At 45.9% G+C, this 20,063-nt stretch overlaps 1 protein-coding gene across 1 annotated transcript in view; it reads left to right on the top strand.

Moving 5' to 3' along the window:
• SLC22A23 (solute carrier family 22 member 23) overlaps nucleotides 1–18,785 on the top strand; it is a 95,646-nt gene extending 76,861 nt beyond the window's left edge. Inside the window, 5 exon segments of the mRNA XM_042868643.1 lie at nucleotides 2,563–2,665; nucleotides 5,943–6,175; nucleotides 8,868–8,900; nucleotides 9,681–9,804; nucleotides 14,505–18,785. Coding sequence (XP_042724577.1) covers nucleotides 2,563–2,665; nucleotides 5,943–6,175; nucleotides 8,868–8,900; nucleotides 9,681–9,804; nucleotides 14,505–14,862 — 851 coding nt within the window. The 3' untranslated portion in view covers nucleotides 14,863–18,785.
• Nucleotides 18,786–20,063: the final 1,278 nt, after the last annotated feature.

Consider the following 20,063-nt stretch of genomic DNA (forward strand, 5'->3'; position numbering starts at 1 on the left):
TTTAAATATATATATTTATGTATCGTGTCCTCTTAATTTCATTTAACTAAGTTGTGGCTCAACAAAGCACAGATTGACAATGAAAAATGACTTTGAGAAACACAGACACCCAAACTGGGAAAGCCCAAAGAGCGTGGCATTAGGGACAGTCTTCTGCTGACAGAGGAGGAGATGTTTTGCTTTGGAAGTCCAGATCTGGTCATACTTAAGCAGACGGAGGGAGAAGCCTCGTGCCCCCAAGAAGTCTGTACAGTGTGTATTGTGTGGGCATTGATTTTTGTTGTTTCTCTTGAGCCAGATTAGTCAACAGTCATCCTCTGATGAGCTCTTCAAAACCTTGTGCTTTTTCTTCTGCTTTGTTTGACTTTTTCAGTGCATAAGGTTTAGCATGGGCTCAATTATAGACTTTACAACACTGTCTTATCTGCTTTAGTTGTTCTGAATTATTTTCTTCCCATTTAATCCTTTCCAGAGTCTTGCTACAAAAATCACTTTGACCTTGCTCTTTGAGATTAAGTACCACCATTTTTATTGCTTTCTTTTTTAAGATAGCCCTGATCTGTTGTGAGCCTGCTGTGTGCTTCTGTCTTGCAAATATTAATTTGACCAATTTCCTCTTTTGCTGTGCTATTATGATTCTGTGGGCCTCATGCTGCATGGATGCTGGGGAGAATGGATATTATCAGGTATAAGGAGGCTAGTGCCATAATATCCTGCTGAAGTACAGTCATTAAGTACAACGAAATACCTTTCATTTCTTTTCTCAGAAACATTCCCTGTAGTTACAGCAGATAGGTGACCAGGAGTGACCTGTGAGCAGTGAACAGCGTGACTATTTGCATCTAAATAGTGTTTCTTTGGTTTATTATTTTTATGACACTGTTTTCCAGTAACAGCAGACAAACACATCTTTTGTTTTGCTTATAATTTAGGGTTGGTCTATCTCATTTCTCTGTAGTGGTTCGCTTTTTTCTCCTTTTCTTTTTCCTCCTCTCTGTCTTGCATCTCTTGAAGGGATTACTGTTCAGTGAGCAGAGCAGAGGCCAGGGCAGCGCAATGTGGGCAGCTGAGGACACTGGGCTGATTGCCCGTGCACAAAGGGAATGGAAGCAGGGTGCCGAATGGGGCCCTGCTGCTGTGGAGCACGCTGGAAAGCAGCAGTAGAAGTCTTTGCCCTAAAAAACAGTTGTGATTTGCACTCCTGGGATGCAACGTTTTTGTAATTCTGCTGTGGTTTCTGCTTGCAGCAGGCTTCCTGCTCTCCTGGTTATCTCACTGCTCTTGTATCTTAGAATCATTCAGCTGGAAAAGATCTCTAGTCCAAACTGCCAACCCATCCCCACCGTGCCCACTAACCCTGTTCTCAGTGCCACATCTTGAACACCTCCAGGAATGGTGACTTCACTGCTTCCCATAGCTTGGGAACATTGCCTCTGTTGCATCCTAGGTAGGAAGGAGTTCACTTTCAGTCTCTGAGCTAATGATATTTTGGAACTGAGCAGTGTCTTTCATTTTATCCTACACCAAGGAGAGTATCAGATGCAGTATTTGAGAGGTTTGTGTGTTACTACAGGATTGGAAATAGAAGTTGTCTTGCAGTTCGCTCAGCAGTTTAAGGACGTGACACAGCTTTAGTTTTGAAAAAGTCACTGATGATGCTCAGGATTTTTTCCCTAAGGAAATGTCTTCATTGTAGGGCATCTTTCAAAATGATTTCAAATATTTCAAACATGAGGGGGAGGAGGATGAACTGGCATAGTGCTATGAGCACTTGGCTTAAACACAGGTATCAGAAAAAACTGAGAGGATTCCCCCACAAATCAGGTTGGAACTCCAGTCCTTCCCAGTGGATTTCAGATGTGTGTTACAGAAATGCACAAATTCTAACACAACTCAGGGACCTTTCATGAGCATGGTGCTGCCCGTGAGTATTTAGAAGTCAGCAGAATCCTGAAGATCTTCACAACATTTTGCTTGCTAGGACCACATTCCATACTGCCTGCTTTCTAGATAACGTTCTCACGTGCAGGAAGGCTGTTGTCTGAAGGGACTCTTGGGCAGTTCTTCAGCCTTAAGGCAGTGGTTGCTGAGGGAAGCCTGGAAGAAGAGCAAAACCTGGGGTGCAATTCAGGCAGGCAGTTGTGCTTCTTGTAACTTGCACTAGTGTAACCATCAGCAGTATCCCACTCTCCAGAACATCCCTGAGATATCAGTAGTTCACTAAGCTGCTCCTTCTCTTTGTCATCATTGAAAGAATAGAATCAGTAAGGTTAGAAGAGACAACTAAGATCATCTGGTTCAAACTATCAACCCATGCCACTAACCGTGCCCCTCAGTGCCACATCCACGCATTTCCTGAATACCTCCAGGGACAGTGGAGGTATTCATTACTTCCCTGGGCAACTCATTCCAGTGCTTTACTACTCCTTCTTAGAAGACATTTTTCCAAACATCAAACCTGAACCTCTCTTGGTGCAACTTAAGGCCATTAACTCTCCTATCACTATTCTATTAGTCCTATCACTAGTTACCAAATAATTTGGTTCATTTTCTTTGTTTCAGAGCTGGAAAAGGAGATCACTAGGAGATCGAAGAAAGTCTGCATTATCAAAGTGGTGGGAACCAGGAACCTGTGGAAAAACATTGTGGTATTGTGTGTGAACTCGTAAGTCTCGTATTGTGTTTCTGTTTGAGTATTTTTATGGTTGGTGAACTGAAAGCAACAATGGGAAACGATAGGGGCTCTCTAGTGAGGGAATTTTAGCTTGAGCCTCTGGTAAAAACCATGGAGAAGTACCAGCTGTTGCAGGGAAACTATTTTATGTGGCAAAGTGGAGGAAGTGGTCATTTCAGACAGCAGCACCAGTTGTCATGCTGCAAGTGCACTGCCATCAGAACTGCTCTGACAGATCTCACACAGCCACATGCTTACATCTGCTGCTGACATCCTGGAGGGGATTTTTGAAATCATTAATACCACAGGAGCACAAGCTGATATAGCTGCGTCACAGAGGAAGATGTTGCTTACCAGCAAACTCCTTTGTACAACAGTGCCCTTGATGTGGCCTCAAAAAGAAACTGTAAAGTTGTTTCAAATCTCTCTAATCAAGAATAGAGCAATGCAATCCCTGTGTCCTGAAGCTTCAGCTAGTATGTGCTTATGGGTGCAAAGTGAAGCCTCTGCCTGAGAATTTTGCTGGTTACAGTCTCTGAGACCTGTCCAAAATTGAGCACTCTGTTTAAAGCAAATGGATAGGCTGTAGATTTAACTTCTAATGAAATCCAGCTCATAGAAAGGATATTTTCTAATTTTTCTAGAATGCCCATTAGAATTTGGTTCTGAGATTTTTTCAGTGGGAAGTGGGAGCAAACTGGACATCTGTACATCCTCTGTTCTCCTTAGGAAGTCTGCAGTGCTCTTGTGGCTTTTTCTTCCCCAGTTCGTGGCCCCACTCTACAGCCATTGTCCCTGCTAATAGAGGCATGAACCAGAGAAGACAGCTGCTGAAAGGCATGCAGTTTCTGCATTGGTTGTGGAACCAACTCTCTTTTTAGGGCTTTACATTCCTCTTTGCCATCTATCAGTATTTGGCCTAGTTCTGAAGCAGTGTTTTGTTCTTAGGCTAAGCAAGCATATTGAATAACCAGAGTTAGCTGTTGTATACTCAGTGAATATACAGATGTTATAATTATGAAATACAAGAGAGTTTAGCTAAGCAGGTTATTACACCAAAGAAAGAATAGATAGAGTGCTTACCCCTATGTTAGACTCACTGTAAAACTCCAAGGGAGGGATCTCCAGGAAAGAGATCCTTCCCTACTGGTAGTCAGCTCTTAAATGGGATCTAGGAGAAGTGGAGCCAGGCTCCACCGCTTCCAGCAGCACAGGTGAATTGCCTTCACCTGTGCTCTCAGGGCTGACTCATTGCTCACCTTGGGTGATCAATCACAGGTTCAGGTTGTGATTCAGCAGTTCCCATGCAGCTGTATGTGGAAATACGGGGGAATTCTCCCTGTTACCCACACCATTTCTAGTGGCACGTATTTGGAGATTCCCTAACCTAGAACTAGGGAGCCCACAGAGTGACCTAGAGCAATAGCGTATGGAGGCTGTTTGCCATCCGTATGGAGTGTGCAGCTGATGTGTGTTTAAGGAAATTGCTTTCATGTTTGTCTTTACGAGGTGGGAAAAAATAAATCTAAGTTCTGTTGATTCTGTTGCATGGGGCTGTACTAAGTTTTAGCAGTGTGGATGAGGCATGGAGGAAGAACCTTTCTCAGGGAGTAGTGAGTTATCAAGGCAGATAAATGTCTTCAGTTTCAGCAAGATAACTGAGCAATTTGTGGGGAAGCAGACTGGGTAGCAAAGCACAGATGATAAGCTAATCTAGTTTATTGGTTATGGCCTAAATATCAACCTTAGCAAGCATGTGTGCATGTAAGCAGGAGAAGGGGAGAAGATAGAAGCTGGTTAATGCTGCTCCATTATTAAAAAATGGAGGAGGAGATGGTTGGACTAGATGATCTTATAGGTCGTTTCCAACCTTGTGATTCTGTGATGCTATGATTCTATGATTTTTCTAGTTAATATTTCACTTAGAAGGAGGTGTTGTCTAGATACCCAAAGCAGGTGTCATTCCTCTATAATGGCAGGTAACTGCATAGCTGCTTGTTGTTGGGGGAGGAGTGCAGTGCTGGAGGAAGTGTTCTTGAACTCTGGTGTTGATTCACAAGGTAGCAAGAAAAATTCCCTAGGCTCCGAGTAGTCACACACTCAGCAATTGTGTATTCCCCAGCTGTTTCTGTGCTTTAATACCCAGTTTACACTGACAATGCTTCAAGTTGCTGACACTCAGGAGGATAGAGGTGTATCACTATAATGTACCTGCCATTCATTTTTGGAGACCTGGCTCTGCAGCTGTGAGGCACCATCAATTTGACATGAGCTTGCAGTAGGTTTGTCAGGTGTAGGTGCTGGGGCAGGAGGCCCTTCCCTGCAGGAGTACTGCTGCTGCCCTGGGGTTGTTGAGTTGAGAGCATCAACCTCCTGCCAAAGCCGTGCTGGTGCAGTGCAGCATGGCACCACACGCTGTGACGTGTGGGCTTCTCACAGTGATTTCTCTGCCTCCAGCCTCCCTGCTCTCCCTTCCTTGTCTTCTTTATTTTTTCTTTCTTGCATTGAGAGGAAAGGACAGGGAGAAGAGGAATATAACAGTGCAACGAGATGTGGAAGGTTGGCATCATGAAGAACCTTCTAAAAGGAGAGAGATTGCTCTAATGTGATACACGTGTGTAGGCTGAACTAGGGGTTATTATTTCATCATAGTAATAATCATTGAAGAACGATGTGTGGCTTTGAATGCTTATTTCTAAGGGGTTTTCAGTTGTAACAGGCTAATGTGGGGGGTGAGATGCCATCCGTAGTAGGATGCAGTGCCGTGGGCAGGAGGGTCTTTCTGGAAGAGGTTTTTGTATTGTGCGTGTTTTGCTGCCCAAGCACACGGGTTGCTTTGTCACAGCAGTGCTGGTTGAGTGGGGTCAGCAGTTGGGTATGTTGGAAATAGTTCAAGGATGGGTTCCAAAATGTGTTGGGAAAACCAGTCACAGAATCTTAGAGTCACAGAATATCCCAAGTTGGAAGAGACCGTAAGGATCATTGAGTTGGTACTAAGAGTCCTTACAAAGTTTATCATATCCTGATCTTGACCAAAAGCTTTGCAAATAAAGACAGTAGATTGCAAATCTCCGCTTGAATAAGGATTTTTGTTAATGATTTTAGTGATGTCTTATTTTAATGATAGCACCTGGAAAGCTAACTAGAAATGGGTCTTTTTGCAGTCGGCGTTGTATTCTCACAGCAGAAATGCTTCCCACGTGAATATGTTCCTGTGCTGAGTTACATTGCAGTACGTGGTCCTGATCTCTGGCTGTCCTTTCCCTAGGCTGACTGGCTACGGCATTCACCACTGTTTTGCAAAAAGCATGATGGGGCACGAAGCGAAGATGACGATTACCCAGAACTTCTATGCAGACTACTATACCATGGCTGGGATTGCGCTGGCATCCTGCCTGGCTATGTGCCCCGTGGTTGGGTTCCTGGGGAGGAGAGGAGGGCTCCTGCTCTTCATGATCCTTACAGCTCTGGCATCGCTTCTTCAGCTGGGCCTTCTGAACTGTGAGTTGGAGATGTGCTTCTCAGGACCGCGGGAGGCTGAGTGTGGCATGTAGGGGTAAAAAGGTCACAGCAATTGGTGGTGGAAAGTCTGACAGCCAAAGTAGCTGTGTGGGAACGTGGCTGATTGCTATGCCGTGTGATCTGCTGACGGTGATAGCAGAAGTGTCACTTAGAGTATAGTATATTTTGGCTCCCTTTTATCAGTTAAAGTAGAACATCATTAGGTGCTCATAGGAGTCTCCTTTTCGATGTTTCCTTGCACTGGGCAGGTACAGAGATTTACACTCTGCCGGAGTTAACAGTTCACTCTCAAATGTTGGATGAAGGTTCTCCATGGTTTTTTTTTTTTTTAATGGGAGGGGAGAATTTATTTTAGCATGTTCATAGAGTTGATGGAAAATGTTATGCAGTTTAGGTCGATTCCCCCCCACCTCCAATGATCTTTGGATAAGGGACCAGGGAATGTTTCCATTACTTTCTCAGATTTGATGTGCAGTACACCTGCTTAGCTTCAGCAGCTGAATTTATCTGAAGGATTCTCCGAACAGTTGTTGCCTTAGATTCATTAAGAAGAGGAATTGTGTTCTGGGTGAGTCCCAGTGGTGAAGCTCATTGAGTGTTGGTGCTGCTTCTAGTTCTGTCACATAAGACAAGCAAACAAAAAAGCATTTATTTCAGTGAAATATGCTTTGGGAAAAGAGCTGAGTAAAGGCTTGGGATGGAAGGAACCTTCCCACTTGGGTCTGCTTTCTACATGGCCTCTAAAAGAAGCAGAAGTTAAAGCAATAGGTGTATGTCTTCTGCCTAATCTGGCCATCTTGCTACTTCCAAGTAATGTGAGGGTAGCAATGAAACACAGCTGAGGAGCTCTACTTCTGCTGTGGCATGTGTGCAAGATCTACATGTATATGTAGGTATGATTTAGGAGGTGATGCAGCTTGTCAGAGCGATTGTTCCTTTCAAAAGCAAGAGTCTCTCCCCCTCCTCTGGCTGCTATTGGGAGACTGAGACGTGCCTCTGGACAAACTGGAATTGTGACAAACACGAGAACACTGCTTGTGGCTGTTTTCCACTTCTAAGTTTAGAAATGACTTCAGAGCTTTAATGAGAGAGGGTTTTTGCATTGAGGATGGAAAGATTTTTACATTCCCGCATGTTGAGGGGGAGCCCTTGGCCAGCAAGTGTTGCCCATATTTATAGACCATGTTTCCTGAAAGTGTTGACCAAGTCAACCTTTCGTGAACACACTGTTTGTGGAAGTGGGAAGGGGGAACAGTGAATATCTTTCAGGACATTGAGGAGGCTCCAATGTTGCTCTCCACTTAGTACAGATGTTCACATTTCCTTTGAGCTCATTTACTGTGCCCAAAAGCATCAGCTGAAAGGGGAGAAGCTCTATACCTCGTCTCATGTTCTGAAGTACTGTGACATGCAGATGCACTGTGTGTGTGTGTGTGTGTGTTCTCCCGAAACTCCAGGTTCTTGTGATGGTGTCCAGCAGGGTCTCTACAATACATTCATCTTTATTTCTAAGGGCATCATATATTTGTGGAGGCTGCCAAGGTAATAAACGTAATTGCTTTGTAGAGAGAAGGTACACTGGAGCCATTAAAATCCGGTTTCAGTTTTTCAGCAACAACAAGGGCTGATGGTGGGGAACCATCCTGTAAGAATTGCTAGAACCTTTTCCATGACGGGTCTGTGTGGTTTTGTGGGCACAGCTGCCCGGAGAAGCTGTGGTGCCCCATCCCTGGAGGCTGAAGCCCAGGTTGGATGGGGCCCTGGCAGCCTGAGCTGGTGGGGGGCAGCCCTGCCCACAGCAGGGGTTTGGAGCTGAGTGGGCCCATCCAACCCACACCATTCTATGACACCAAGTTGCTAAAATCTAAGAACAGCCACAGACCCTAGGTGTTTTCTGCTGTGCTGACACGTGGACTTCAGTAGATGCCCTGTTCCTGTAGACTGTCCCTTCTTTCCTTCCCCTATTTCTTTGTGAAAAGAGGAGTGAAAGGCAGCCTTGAGCTTTGGAGCAGCTTGTTTTCCTGCTCTAGACCATACCCCACTTCTTCCCCAAAACTGCTGGACAGCATTTGGAGAGAAGCAGTGACCCTACGGAATATTGTATCTGTTACAGCTTTATGTTTCAGCTTAGCATAATTTGGGTGTAATTACCCAAATTCCCAAATGAAATGGGAATTGCAGAAGTGGGGAGAGGGAGTGTATCCATCAGCAGCAGGCATTGAGGCTCATCCTTGCTCCAGACCCTAGGTTGCCCCTTGCATTGCTGCCAAGGGAGGAGGTCGTTCACCACACAGTGATGCTAACACTGAGAGCTTTGCTTTCCAAGCAGAGCCTGCATTGGCCATCTGCTTGGGGCTGCAGGATAGGGACAGTTTCTCTTCTCCTTTGTTAACAAGAAAGAGGCCTTTGTGTTAGCTCAGCAGTAATTCTGGTTCTCTTCAAAATGCTTTGCCCCTGTTATTGTCACCATTTCATTAGCATTTATTTGGTTGTAGCTGGCATGTCGCATCAGGGGGCTGTGGGACAGGAGGAGTGCGTGGGGCTGAGGGAGGCATGCGGGGCTTGCCTTGTCTTTTACTCTGGATGAGCTGCATGAGTAACAACAGTACACTCTTGTTTTCTCTCCCTCTCTTATTTTTATCATATTGTAACTTCGTGATGTTGGATGCAGTGATTGGAAAATACAGTCAACTTCCAGACTCAGGTACGGTTTACATACATGTCTGCAATGTGCAGGAAGCACAGAGCCCTGGTGTGCAAAGCACTGTGCTCACACCTCTGTCTGCCAGCAGGATTTGTCTTCTCCTACAGACTTGGTGTGCATGGCAGAAAGGGCTTAGCCCTCAGCTGGCTGTGGGAATCATTCAGTACACTGCAGAAGTTGTGACCTAAGGACTTGCATACTTTTTGCTCTCCCAAGAGCTGATATTTTCAGCAAGAACGTAAGTGGGTGGTCATCCATTGGATCCAACACAAGTGAGGTCACGCTGAGTTGGAATGGTCTGCAGACCCATCACTCGCAGGGCATTGGCAGGTGTAATGGAAGTGGGAGCACTTCTGTTTTCCTCCCCTGCTGTCCCACGAGCCTCTCCAGCACCCAGGGCTTTGAGCTGTAGGTGCTGCAACCTGATGAACACCGCCTGCATCTGCCTGTCTGTCAGATTTGGGAGGGCAGCGTCTGGTGCCTAAAAGGCTGCCCAAATAGGTGGGGCTTTTTTTGGTCTTCTGCTTTTTTGTGGTGGCTGAGCACAAACAATGTAAAGATCACTGCCATTTTTGGCATGACATTACAATGTTTTTTCATCCGTGTTTATGTCTTGGATGCTTGGGAAAGGATTTTATAAATACCTGTTTTAAATTAGCTTTACAGAAATGACTCAAATCCTTATTTAGGGAGAATGAGTAACGTAGACCTGTTTTCTTGTTTTCCTACTTGGAGATTTGGCCTCATTCTCTCTTTTCATGCACATCCTTGTCTTGACAGGTATGAGTGACAGTGTCAAGGACAAGTTCTCCACCGCATTTTCCATTGTGGGGATGTTTTCTTCGCATGCCGTTGGAAGTCTCAGCGTATTCTTCTGTGCCGAAATCACACCCACAGTAATAAGGTGAGACACCAGGGCCCCTCACCTTATTGGGCAGGGAAGAAATTAAACTCATTTTCTTGATAACTGGCTGTGTAAGTTAACGTATAGTACGGGCTGGGGGGGAAATCTCCCATGATTGGAGACCACACAGTAATTTCCGAGCCGCTTTTTAATCGCTGCAGTCTGTCTGTCCAAGTAAATGCCTGTCTGAGGACAGAGTGGCTTTGTTTCAGATGGCTCCACCTCATACCCCATCATGGTGATTTTCAGCAGGCTAGTCATCACATGAACTGCATTTGTTCACAGCACGGTATGGTCTAAATTACTTAGCTGAAGCGGATTCTGTAGTTTCGCACCATTTTGTTACTCTGCTTACCCTGCTGGATTTGTGCAAGTGGTAACTGTGTGAGCCCACAGCTGGGTATAAGATAGATTTACACAGGTGTGCAGAGAAGGACAGCTGCAGTCACTTCCCTGCTTCCATAGGGTGAGTTAATCCTGCTATAGGAGTGGTTCAGTGGAGAGGAGATGCTGCAGTATGCAGTGTTCAGTGCTGCAGGAGTACACAGGTGCTCTGAGGATCTGCAGCCTCGCCTACAGTACCACTCTGTTTAGCCTTTACTGCAGAATCATACTCCACCTCTTTGCCATTTTTCTCTTTGCCTGGAAGTCTACCTTAGCCAAGGCTCAGTGTTTCTCTGAAGGAGAGTGCTGTCATGCTGGGCGGTAGTAGAACTCAGGCAGATGATCTCTGGAGAGCCTTGTGTCAATTGTCTGTATCTGTGGCTCATGTACCATTTTATTTATTCAGCGTTATCTTTCCCGGCACGAAGTTTGCGCTTGTGTGTTCTGGGTAATGCTTTCAGCAGTGCCACGGCGATTCAGGAGGCCGCTCTGATTCCCATTGAATTTCATAGGAATGTAGGTCATACGAGTGGGAGGGAGAGGGAAGCGGGGAGGAGGAGGTTCTGAGCTTCCCTCTTCCCCTCCAATTACTCATTTTTCAATAACTTTGTAAAAGCATTATAACAGAACTGTCAGATTTACCAGTCCCTTCAGTCCACAGCCTGCTCTTCTAAGCTCTGTGACTTTGTGAATGTATTTTACAGATAATATTATTCCCACAGGGAAGGGCAGTGTGAGAGGAGATTGCACAGCGGCCCAAAACACTAGCAGCTATATATTTATGTGCCTGTCAATTGTTTGGTCTCTTTATGCCTCTTTAATTTCTCCTCATCTCTGTTTGAAAGGCATGCAGATAAGGAATTGGCCGAGTCCTCTAGAACGGAATCTGCTAAGTGGGATCAGATATGCAGTGTGAACCTAGCAACCTTTTCCTTAAATTGCTCATGTTGTAACAGAGAGGGGGACAAATTCCTGTCTGGGAACCAAAGTTCTGCTTGCCCTGGCTCTGCTGGGTGACACCAGGCAAGTGACAATAGCTGGATGTGCCTCAGGGTCCCTGTTTATAAATAGGGATGATGATACTCTGCAGCTCTTTGCAGTCCTACCATTGCAAACCTGTTGCTGACATCTGGTTGGGGCTGTAATTATGCTGTGGCTCTCAGGGCAGTCTGTAAACATGTCTTGGGTGGAAGTAGAGTTAAGCCGTGTCTTGCACTGTGGTGGGCTCTGGCCTCATTGCCTCTTTTCCAGAATACCACTGGTATTCTGATGTCCCGTAGTGTTTCAGAGCATCATACTGTGTATTTTATTGAATCTTGAGGAGCCCTGTGGAAAAGAGAAGTAGTGAGAGGCTGGGGCTGTCTCTGAGGTTTCTCTGGTCAAAGGGTTTATTTGTAACAGGGACTTCCAGCTACTGATTCTGAGCATCAGATAACACTGGTAGTCCATCTCCAGTAATCCTGATGAGATTACCACCATGGATTTCACAGCTCCTCAGCATGAATGGGCTGAGGAAAGTGTGGTGTTGTCCCCCTGTCCTCTGTGTCGCTGACGAGTGGAGAAGAGGCCTGGACCAGGAGTTCTCTTGGTGTCCTGCTTTTGCCTCCACCCCAGGCAGAGAAATGAAGCATGGGCAGTGATGGCTGTGTTAGGAGCTTTATCCAGCAACAGATGTCTAAAGCTGACTTTCCAGTAGGGTATGGTGCTGTTTACTGGGATCTGGTCTTTTCAAAGGTGTCTAAACTCCAGCCTGAAGCTGAGCCTCCAGTAGGCTGTTCATGTAAGAAGAAGGCTGGGAAAAGCTATAGGAGTGTTCAGGGGCTGACTTTAGAAGCAGCTGAGCAAACAGGATAAAGTCCTAATAAGCAGTTGGTTCTGAGGACAGACGGCCCACTCAAAATAGGATGATGGTGCTCTGTGCTAAGCTGAGAAGGGTGAGTCCTTCCACTTAGGCTCAGCCGGGCTCAGGCCAAGAGCACAGGGAAGGATGTTGTGCTGCATTCCGATGGACGCTGCCTGCACAGAGCAGCCGTTTGGTACACAGGCCCTGTCAGGACAGAGCAGGGCTGCCAGGCCACCTGCTAACTGCTGTGCAGCAGCATGAGCTCTGTCTGCTCCCTAGTGGTGGCATTGCTTCCCTGTTCTCAGAGCGTGCTGCTTTCTTTTTTTTTTTTTTCTTCCCATTTTCATATTTGCAATACAGTCAGACATAAAAAAACCAAGCACTCACCAACATCTATTTTCAGTCGTTCTCCTGCCAGTTTCTGAGGGCAGGGTAAAGTAATGCTTGTTCTAATTACTGCCGTGATATGGAAAAACTGTATTTTTTTCCCCTTCCAAACGTGGAGCTGCTTGCCTTGTAGTGACAGAGCTGCCTTTGTTGCCTTTTCCTGCTTCCTTTCAGCCTCTCCGATGTCCTTCTGCAGCTGCTTTGAAGGATCCTCAGGTCCCCTTGCTCACTGAGATGCAGTGTATCTGTAGCAAGTGCTGATGTGAGCGAGCCAACTTGGAGAGCAGCTCACCATGTGTTCAGGAGGGAAGTTGTGCAGAGCACCCATGTGAGCCTGTTAATGAAGCTGCAGGAAGGCTGCTTGCACAAGGGGCGCATTCAGCGAGGTTTCTAAATTGCCATTGGAAAGCTGGCAAGGTTTTAATTAGGGCCTTTGCAGTATTTGGGGAAAATTCACTCTTGTCTATGAAAAGAGCTTCACCAAGTCTGGAGAAATAGAAGGTACATACAGGAATTTTTGTCCTAAGGAGCGTTTTTTGAAACCCGCACATCTCTGCCACCGGGCCTGACCTCCCTGTGCAGGAGAGGGAGCCTTGGGAAGGGCATGCTGCAGCTCTGTGGGATGCAGCTAAGGGGACAGCTGTGGGTGACAGCCCAGAGATCTCGGTGTTCCTGCCACAGAAACAGGTCTGCACGTGTCTGCGGTGTCACCAGGCGGGATGGGGCAGCTCTGACCACGTGGCTGGGTGTGCACAGGGCTTGGAGAGGCTTCAGGGAAGGTAAGGCGTTGCTAGAGGGGCTGCTTGCATAACCCAGAGCCGAAATGGCACGGAATGCAGCCAGTGCAAACATTTCCATTCTTGTGATGGGGTGACAGAAGAGGCTGGTTTCACACTTCACAGTTCTTTTTGAGCTTTAACGCCTTTTCCCTCTTTTTTGGTGCTTGCGTGCATGAGCTAGTACTCTGGCACGTTGCTTTAATAAATAAGCATTTGTGCCATAAAGAATATTCTGTGAAGTTCCGTATTTATAATTTAAGCATTTACCTGTATTCACCTTTTTGTCACTCCTTGATGCACAGCACTTGAGTACACAAGGAAAGCAAGAGTGAGGTGAGGCACCTGCCTCATGGCGAGTCAGGAAGAGGTCTCAGAAATGAATCCCTGAACTCTTGACTTATTCTCCTATTTCAACCACTTGCTGTGTTATCTTTTTTTTCCTGAAAATGATTCATGTTGGTACAACACCAGTGCGTGTAGAGGTTCCAGCCCCAACACATTTCATAGGAAAAATATTTCAGCACTCAGTGCTTGGTACAACAGAGTGAGGCAATGGTCTGTGAAGCCTCATCTCCTGCCTCCGCTGGCCATTGCTGCCAGATACTTTGGGGACAGCCAAAATAGGCTTCTGTGCCTACCACTTCTTGTGTGTTTTGTCTAAGCAGGATGCTAAGCAAAATCTGGTTTGTCCTTATTAAATACGAGAGCACTTGGAATGTTTTAGAGGGCTGGCCACATACTCGCACAATACAGCTGCTCTTCTGCTTATGTAGGTGCAGTTATGTGGGTGTGAAAAGATGCTTGGGTAAGTATGATTATTCCCCCCCCTCATAGCAGCAGATAGGCAGTAATTATCTACAACAGCAAAGCAACACAGCCTTATTTTGTTTTATTTTTGCACAGCACAAAAGCTGTGAGCAAACAGCCCTGCCTCAGAGATTTCAGAGTCCGTGTGCCCAAGTTGCTTGCCCAGTAAGACAGCCTGGGGCCAAGGGTCGTTGAAGTGCTTTTCCAGCACAGACGTGTGGGGCTGTGCTCTCACCTCTGTGTTGTCAGCAACTGCGAAACTGCGAGACCCCCCCGCGGGGTCTGATGTGTTAAGCTCCCTCCCTGCTCTAATGATTGATGTGTGATGTGCCCCCTTGGGGGCGTAGACGAAGTAATTAGGCTATATAAGGTAGTGAATACGGGTAATAAGCGCCATTTGCTGCTCATCATATTGGTGTCGCCTCAGTAATTGGCCAAGCTGCGGTCTCCCGGGAAATTCGGTATGGGCGTGAAAAGCAACACCTCTGCTGTGTTCACAGGGGCGGAGGGCTGGGGCTGGTCCTGGCCAGTGCGGGTTTTGGCCGCCTGACCGCCCCCATCATGGAGCTGCACAACCAGAAAGGCTACTTCCTGCACCACGTCATCTTTGCCTGCTGTACGCTCATCTGCATCATCTGCATCCTGCTGCTGCCGGAGAGCAAGAATCAGAACCTGCCCGAGAACATCCCAGATGGGGAGCACTACACCAGGCAGCCCCTCCTGCCTCACAAGAAGGGCGAGCAGCCCCTGCTCCTGACAAACTCTGAACTCAAGGACTACTCGGGCCTTCACGACTCAGCAACTGTGAGCGACGGCATCTCTGAGAACACCACTGCCAACGGGATGAAGTCTATGTAACTGGGTGAATTTTCTCCTTTTTTTTTGTTTGTTTGTTTGTTTCTTAGGTGTTTGTTTTGTCTTGGTTTTTTTTTTTTTCCCCCTTCTCCCCTTCCTTTTGTATTTTATTTGATGCTGTTGTGCAGGAGGAACAGCACTTTGGGCAAAGGTGTTTTGCACAGGTTTTACGAACCAGTGATGGAGCAGATGCAGACTTGGGGGAATTCAACTCTGTTGCTGAAGCAACTTGTAGGAATCAACTGTTGTGCAGATCGCTCTTGAAAAAATTATGGGGGAAAATACTCATCTGAGAAAAGACCTGGCTGGAGGTAGCCCTTCAGAACTCTTTTTTCCTGCCGTTAAATATGTATATTTATTTTGATTTATTCTCAAGAAGCACTTTATTTCCTTTTCCTTTCATAGATCACAAAAATGAAGCCATCTTATTATAAGAGGTGCAGCCATTCCAAGAAAGAAACCATGGGGGGGAGGTTGTTTTTTGTTTTGTTTTTGTGTTCCTTTAAAGGAAGGAGGTATCACTGCAAAGTTGAATCGACTGAAACTTTGACTTGTGCAACATTCTTCTGCCTGTGTAGAAAGGCAAAGTGCCCAGGTTGCCTGCTGTGTTTGTATACACCAAAAAAAAAAAAAAGAAGAGACAAAGCAAAACCTGTTGTGACTCAAATTCTGACTGCATTTTAGGCAGCTTGTAGGTTTTTTTTATAGCCCATGTGCATTTAAAAGTTACTTTCTAAATTAGTACGGGTTGTTTTTTTTCCACCAAATGCATTGAAGAAAATCCTACCCAAACAGGCTGATTTTTCAGTAAGAATCAGCTTTACACATTTTAAGTCTGTTAGCCTATTTTAGACTGTTCCTGCTGGTGTTTAATACTAATGTGGACGTAAATGATTTGACCAATGATGCAAAAATTAGTTTTGCCAAGAATGGCTTTAATTACTGGGAGGTCCTGAATCTACAACTGACTGCTCCAGAAGAGCACAGACCAGCAGGAACAAAAAGCAAGGAGTGTTGGCTACAGTCTGTACTTTTATTTCCCAGGGCAGTGTGGCTGCGATTGCCGCTCCTGGGAAATGAGCGTTCTGGCATTGCCCTGCCTGTGTTTAGAACCAGAGGTTTTGTTACCAATTTAAGGGGACAGAGTGTTTAAGTGACTATCAAAAAGGAAAGAATGGATAGCCTGTGAATGATTTAATGTCTGTTGGCCGTCTTGGGAGTTTTCGAAATGTTTAGTGGTTCTGATCCATGAATACATGGTGAACCTACCTGTACTTCCCCCTTTCCCAACTGCTTTTGTAGGATTTTCTTCCAGGAAAAAAAGGAAAAAAAAAAAGAAAAAAAAGAATTGGGTCAATCCCACTCTGCTACACTAAAGAAAGTGAACATCCGAATTGTCACATACTGTATGGATAGCACATCCATCACGGCCACTTGACGTCCTTCCTCCGGACTCCAAACCAACTCCTTGCATTGGCCATCGGCTTTTGATTCTCGCTGTGTGATGACTGTGAGGATCCAGTTCAATGCAAGGACACTGTAAACAAACAGCTTTCTTGCATTGTCATTAACCTCTCTCCTCTCCCTCCCTCTTTTCCACTCAGGCCATCCATTTGTGATTGCGCAGTAGTGCAGACGTTTGAACAAACAGAGCAGCAGGATGTTGATGTTGTATTGCGTGTCCATATGATTGCCACTTTGTTTGATGTACATCTTGCATTTGCAAGCACGGAAAGCGCTTGTTTGCGCTTTCCTCCTCTACCTGCCCTCCCCCTTCCTCCTTTGCTGTATGTATATTGTCTACTAACTACTGAACCTAACAATTTCCATCCCCCACTAGGCTGCTGATGTCCTCTTCCAGTCCCCAGTAAATCAGAGAGGTGCTGCCACAGCAGGCACTGAGGTGCACAGCACAGCTCAGATAACTGCCGAGCAGGAGGACAGGTAGACCTGCAGAAGTGACAGAGTTTGTCGTGTTCAGAATAGCAATGTTGTCCTAAAGCTACTAATTTTTGTACAGAGGATGTGGACATTTGGGTTCTTCCTGAGCCCGGTACAAAACACTGGACCAGTTGATGCTGATTTTGCCCAAAATTACACTACTGTTTTTTCATCTTTGCTAGACTTGCTGTGACGGCAAGAGCCTGATCTTCCTTACACCAAAGTTTTATTGCCCAGCTTGAGAGTGGCCGTTTCCCTCTTTCTGTTCTGTGCTGACTTCCACGATCTGTGCTCACCTAAGGAAAACCCAAGGCCTTTCAAGTCCGCACAGTATCCACGTGCCAAATTTGTGCAATACCTCTCACCTTCAGCATAAGAATTCTGTGGCAAGCCACACGCACTGGGGGGAAGAAGTGGGTTCACAAGGGAAATTGAGGAGGCAGAACAAGTTTGAAGGGAATAGCAAAGGTCTCTGTGTGTGCACTCAAGCTGCGGTACGGCTCTTGGAGCCCCTTCCCACAGCTGGCTGCTTCCAGCACCGTCAGCGGTCCCGGTGTGCTCACCGCTGCTGTCCACAGCGCTTTATCGTTTCCTATCGTGGTGTTTGCTCTCTGAGGACAGGCAGGCCCAGGGAAGAGAATGCTCGTTTAAACACATCAACGTTTATGTAATGAACACAAGGTGACAGGAATATTTGGCGCTTTTTGTTGTCGTTAATTCTTTAAAAAGTGATGTGAATTACTGCAGGCTTTTTTTGTTTGCCTGTAAACAGATACTCGGTACTGATCTAAAACGTGGGGAGTCCCAGCTTCTCAGGCCAGTTTGGCCCTCCGCCTCCGTCACGATAATAGAACACAAGATCAGTAGCTCATTTTGCACCTTCTCCTGAAAGGATGAACAGTTCTGTGTGCTTTCTTCTGTTTTTGTTTCCTTCTCCCCACACTCGTGTAGCTGGAAGGCTTTTCTTAAGCTTCTCGGGTGTGGGAGAGCTCGGCGGAGCAGTGGCCGCAGGCAGACACTCGGTGCCTCATCGCTCAGCTGTGGGCTCCTCCTCCTGCTCCTCTGCAGCCACGGCCAGGAGCTGCTTTTCTGCAACGGCCGTTTCTGGCCACCACAGTGCAGGAAGCGCTCCGAGTTGTCCTGTCCTGTCCTGTCCACGTCAGCCCTTTTCTGCGAGCCTTCAGTAACCCCTAAGCCCATCCATGGATTTTTTTCTTCTGGCTTACCATTCAAGGGCTTTCTTCCTTCTTTCCCGTTTTAAAGAAGAACGTGAAAGTGGCATTATGCTTCATCTTTGTTGTCTTTCCTTTTAAGGTTTCCGTAATGCTTGTGTCTGACACAAGCAGTGCCTGACGTAGTACAGACAGATACAGACAGCATGGAGAAAGCTGTCATCTGTTTGGAGGTGTTTTCTGGCACCTGTGAGCGGGTTCTGTCTGATTTACCTTGCAATTTCGGTGAGCACGCTTGTTGTATGGTTGTTGGTTTTGTTTTGTTTTGCTTTAATGGAAGTATTTTGCTTAACTGTTGCCACTTCCTGGAGCCAAACACTAAAGGTCACCAAATTGGAAGCAGAAGTGCCATTAAATGAACTCTGTGAATGTCAAGTCAAGTTGCGCCTGTAGCTGGCACATAAGACAACACTATTAAGTGTGGGATCATCTCCCCCACTGTAACTTTTTTTAAGACAAATGACAAACCTCATTTTAAATGTATTGTGTAAAATGTTTTGGGAAAGGAGTAACAGTGTGTCATGTGTGTGGGTGAGACTTCCCTCCCCATCGCGGTTTCTGATGAAATTTTAAAGAATCGTGTTACTGTATGTTTTGATCATGAATAGTCTGGTGGTGCTTCCTCATAGCACAAGCTTAAATCGAGTACTGAAAACAGTCTTACAAGCTAAGTGTCTGCATGATGTTACATCCGTTGTACCTACTGAGAAACTTTGTATGTAAATGTACAGAATAAAAAGATGTTGTCCCATCGGTTTGCCTTCCGTGGTCTGTCTCCCTCACCGTGACTTTTGATCCTCCACAAACAGAATGAACCGATTTTAATTCAGGCTAATTAAATCCACACATTAATTTGCAACTAATTATCCTTTGCATTCAGTCACTGAAGAACAGCTGACTGCTTCCTGGGCTGTATAAATTAAAATTGCTTCCAACAGCTGCTTTTGCTGCCGTGATCCCGAACTGCAGCCAAGCATTGGTGGCTGTGCCTACCAGGTAAGAATGGGCCCAGTGCTGCCACATGGAACGTGCAGTGCTGATAGCAGGTCTGCAGCCATGGACGTTCCAGCTCCTTCAGACAACTGGAGACTGGCTGTAATCCAACAGCACTCACCAATCTTTGGTGAACCTGGAGTTTTCAGTTGCATCAGAAGTTTGAGTCAGGGCTCAACTTGCAGTAAAAAAGAAAAATACTCCATTTGCTCATCAGGTTGCTGTGCTCAGTGTTCCTAAAATTGCTGTGAAGAGTAGGTACTGCTCAACAGCACAGCGTGTATTGACAGCTACAAACAGTCGTTACACCAGTGGCTCTGTGGTGTGTTTGGGGGTTTGGGTTTTTTTTCACACAGTTAATTTTAATCTGCCCCTTTTGTTGAACAAAATAGCAGGGGGATTTGGGTTTGAAAGGATATCCTAGCAAGAAGCAAGTCTAGATCTGTAGCAACAGAATGCCTAGCAGTGGTGGGGGTATTGACTGCTCTGATTTTTCCAAGGAGTATGTTCAATTTGTACACGTGATGTTCTCCTAGCAGCTGGCAGACTTACCCACTGCTCCAGAAGTCAAGCTGTGCTTTTTCCCTCTACGTCGCTGTCAGGGCTTACAGAAAACCCTTTGTGAAAGCCTCCCAGTGTCCAGAAGATGAAAGGAAATTCAGTGTTTAGTGCTAGTACAACAGCAACTAAGGTGACAGAGCAAGGTAATGTTCGTTGCATTTTACAGCTGTTGAATATAAAAAACAAGTGGTTTCATTCTAATAGTCCCCATTTCAGCTATTACCATCATTTTCCCCTGAAGCAAGAGACAGTGCTCTCTGGTACCCTCACAGGTGTTCATACAAACAACTAAAAGCTGCTCTGCCACGTTCAAGTTGCTTCAACTTGGCACTGCTTTCCCAGCAGAGGAAGCAGGCCAGACGTTGTACGTGCTTCTGCAGCGATGTCCTTACAGGGCAACACCTTTCTACTCGACCAACCTGTCCCCAGCTTGGCAGGGTAGCAAATCTGAGGTAAAAAATTCCAGGTCCAACTGTA

The sequence above is a fragment of the Lagopus leucura genome, unplaced genomic scaffold (genome assembly GCF_019238085.1).
Source record: "Lagopus leucura isolate 7727_CA_CO unplaced genomic scaffold, USGS_WTPT01 Super-Scaffold_100002, whole genome shotgun sequence".
Classification (NCBI taxonomy): Eukaryota; Metazoa; Chordata; class Aves; order Galliformes; family Phasianidae; genus Lagopus; species Lagopus leucura.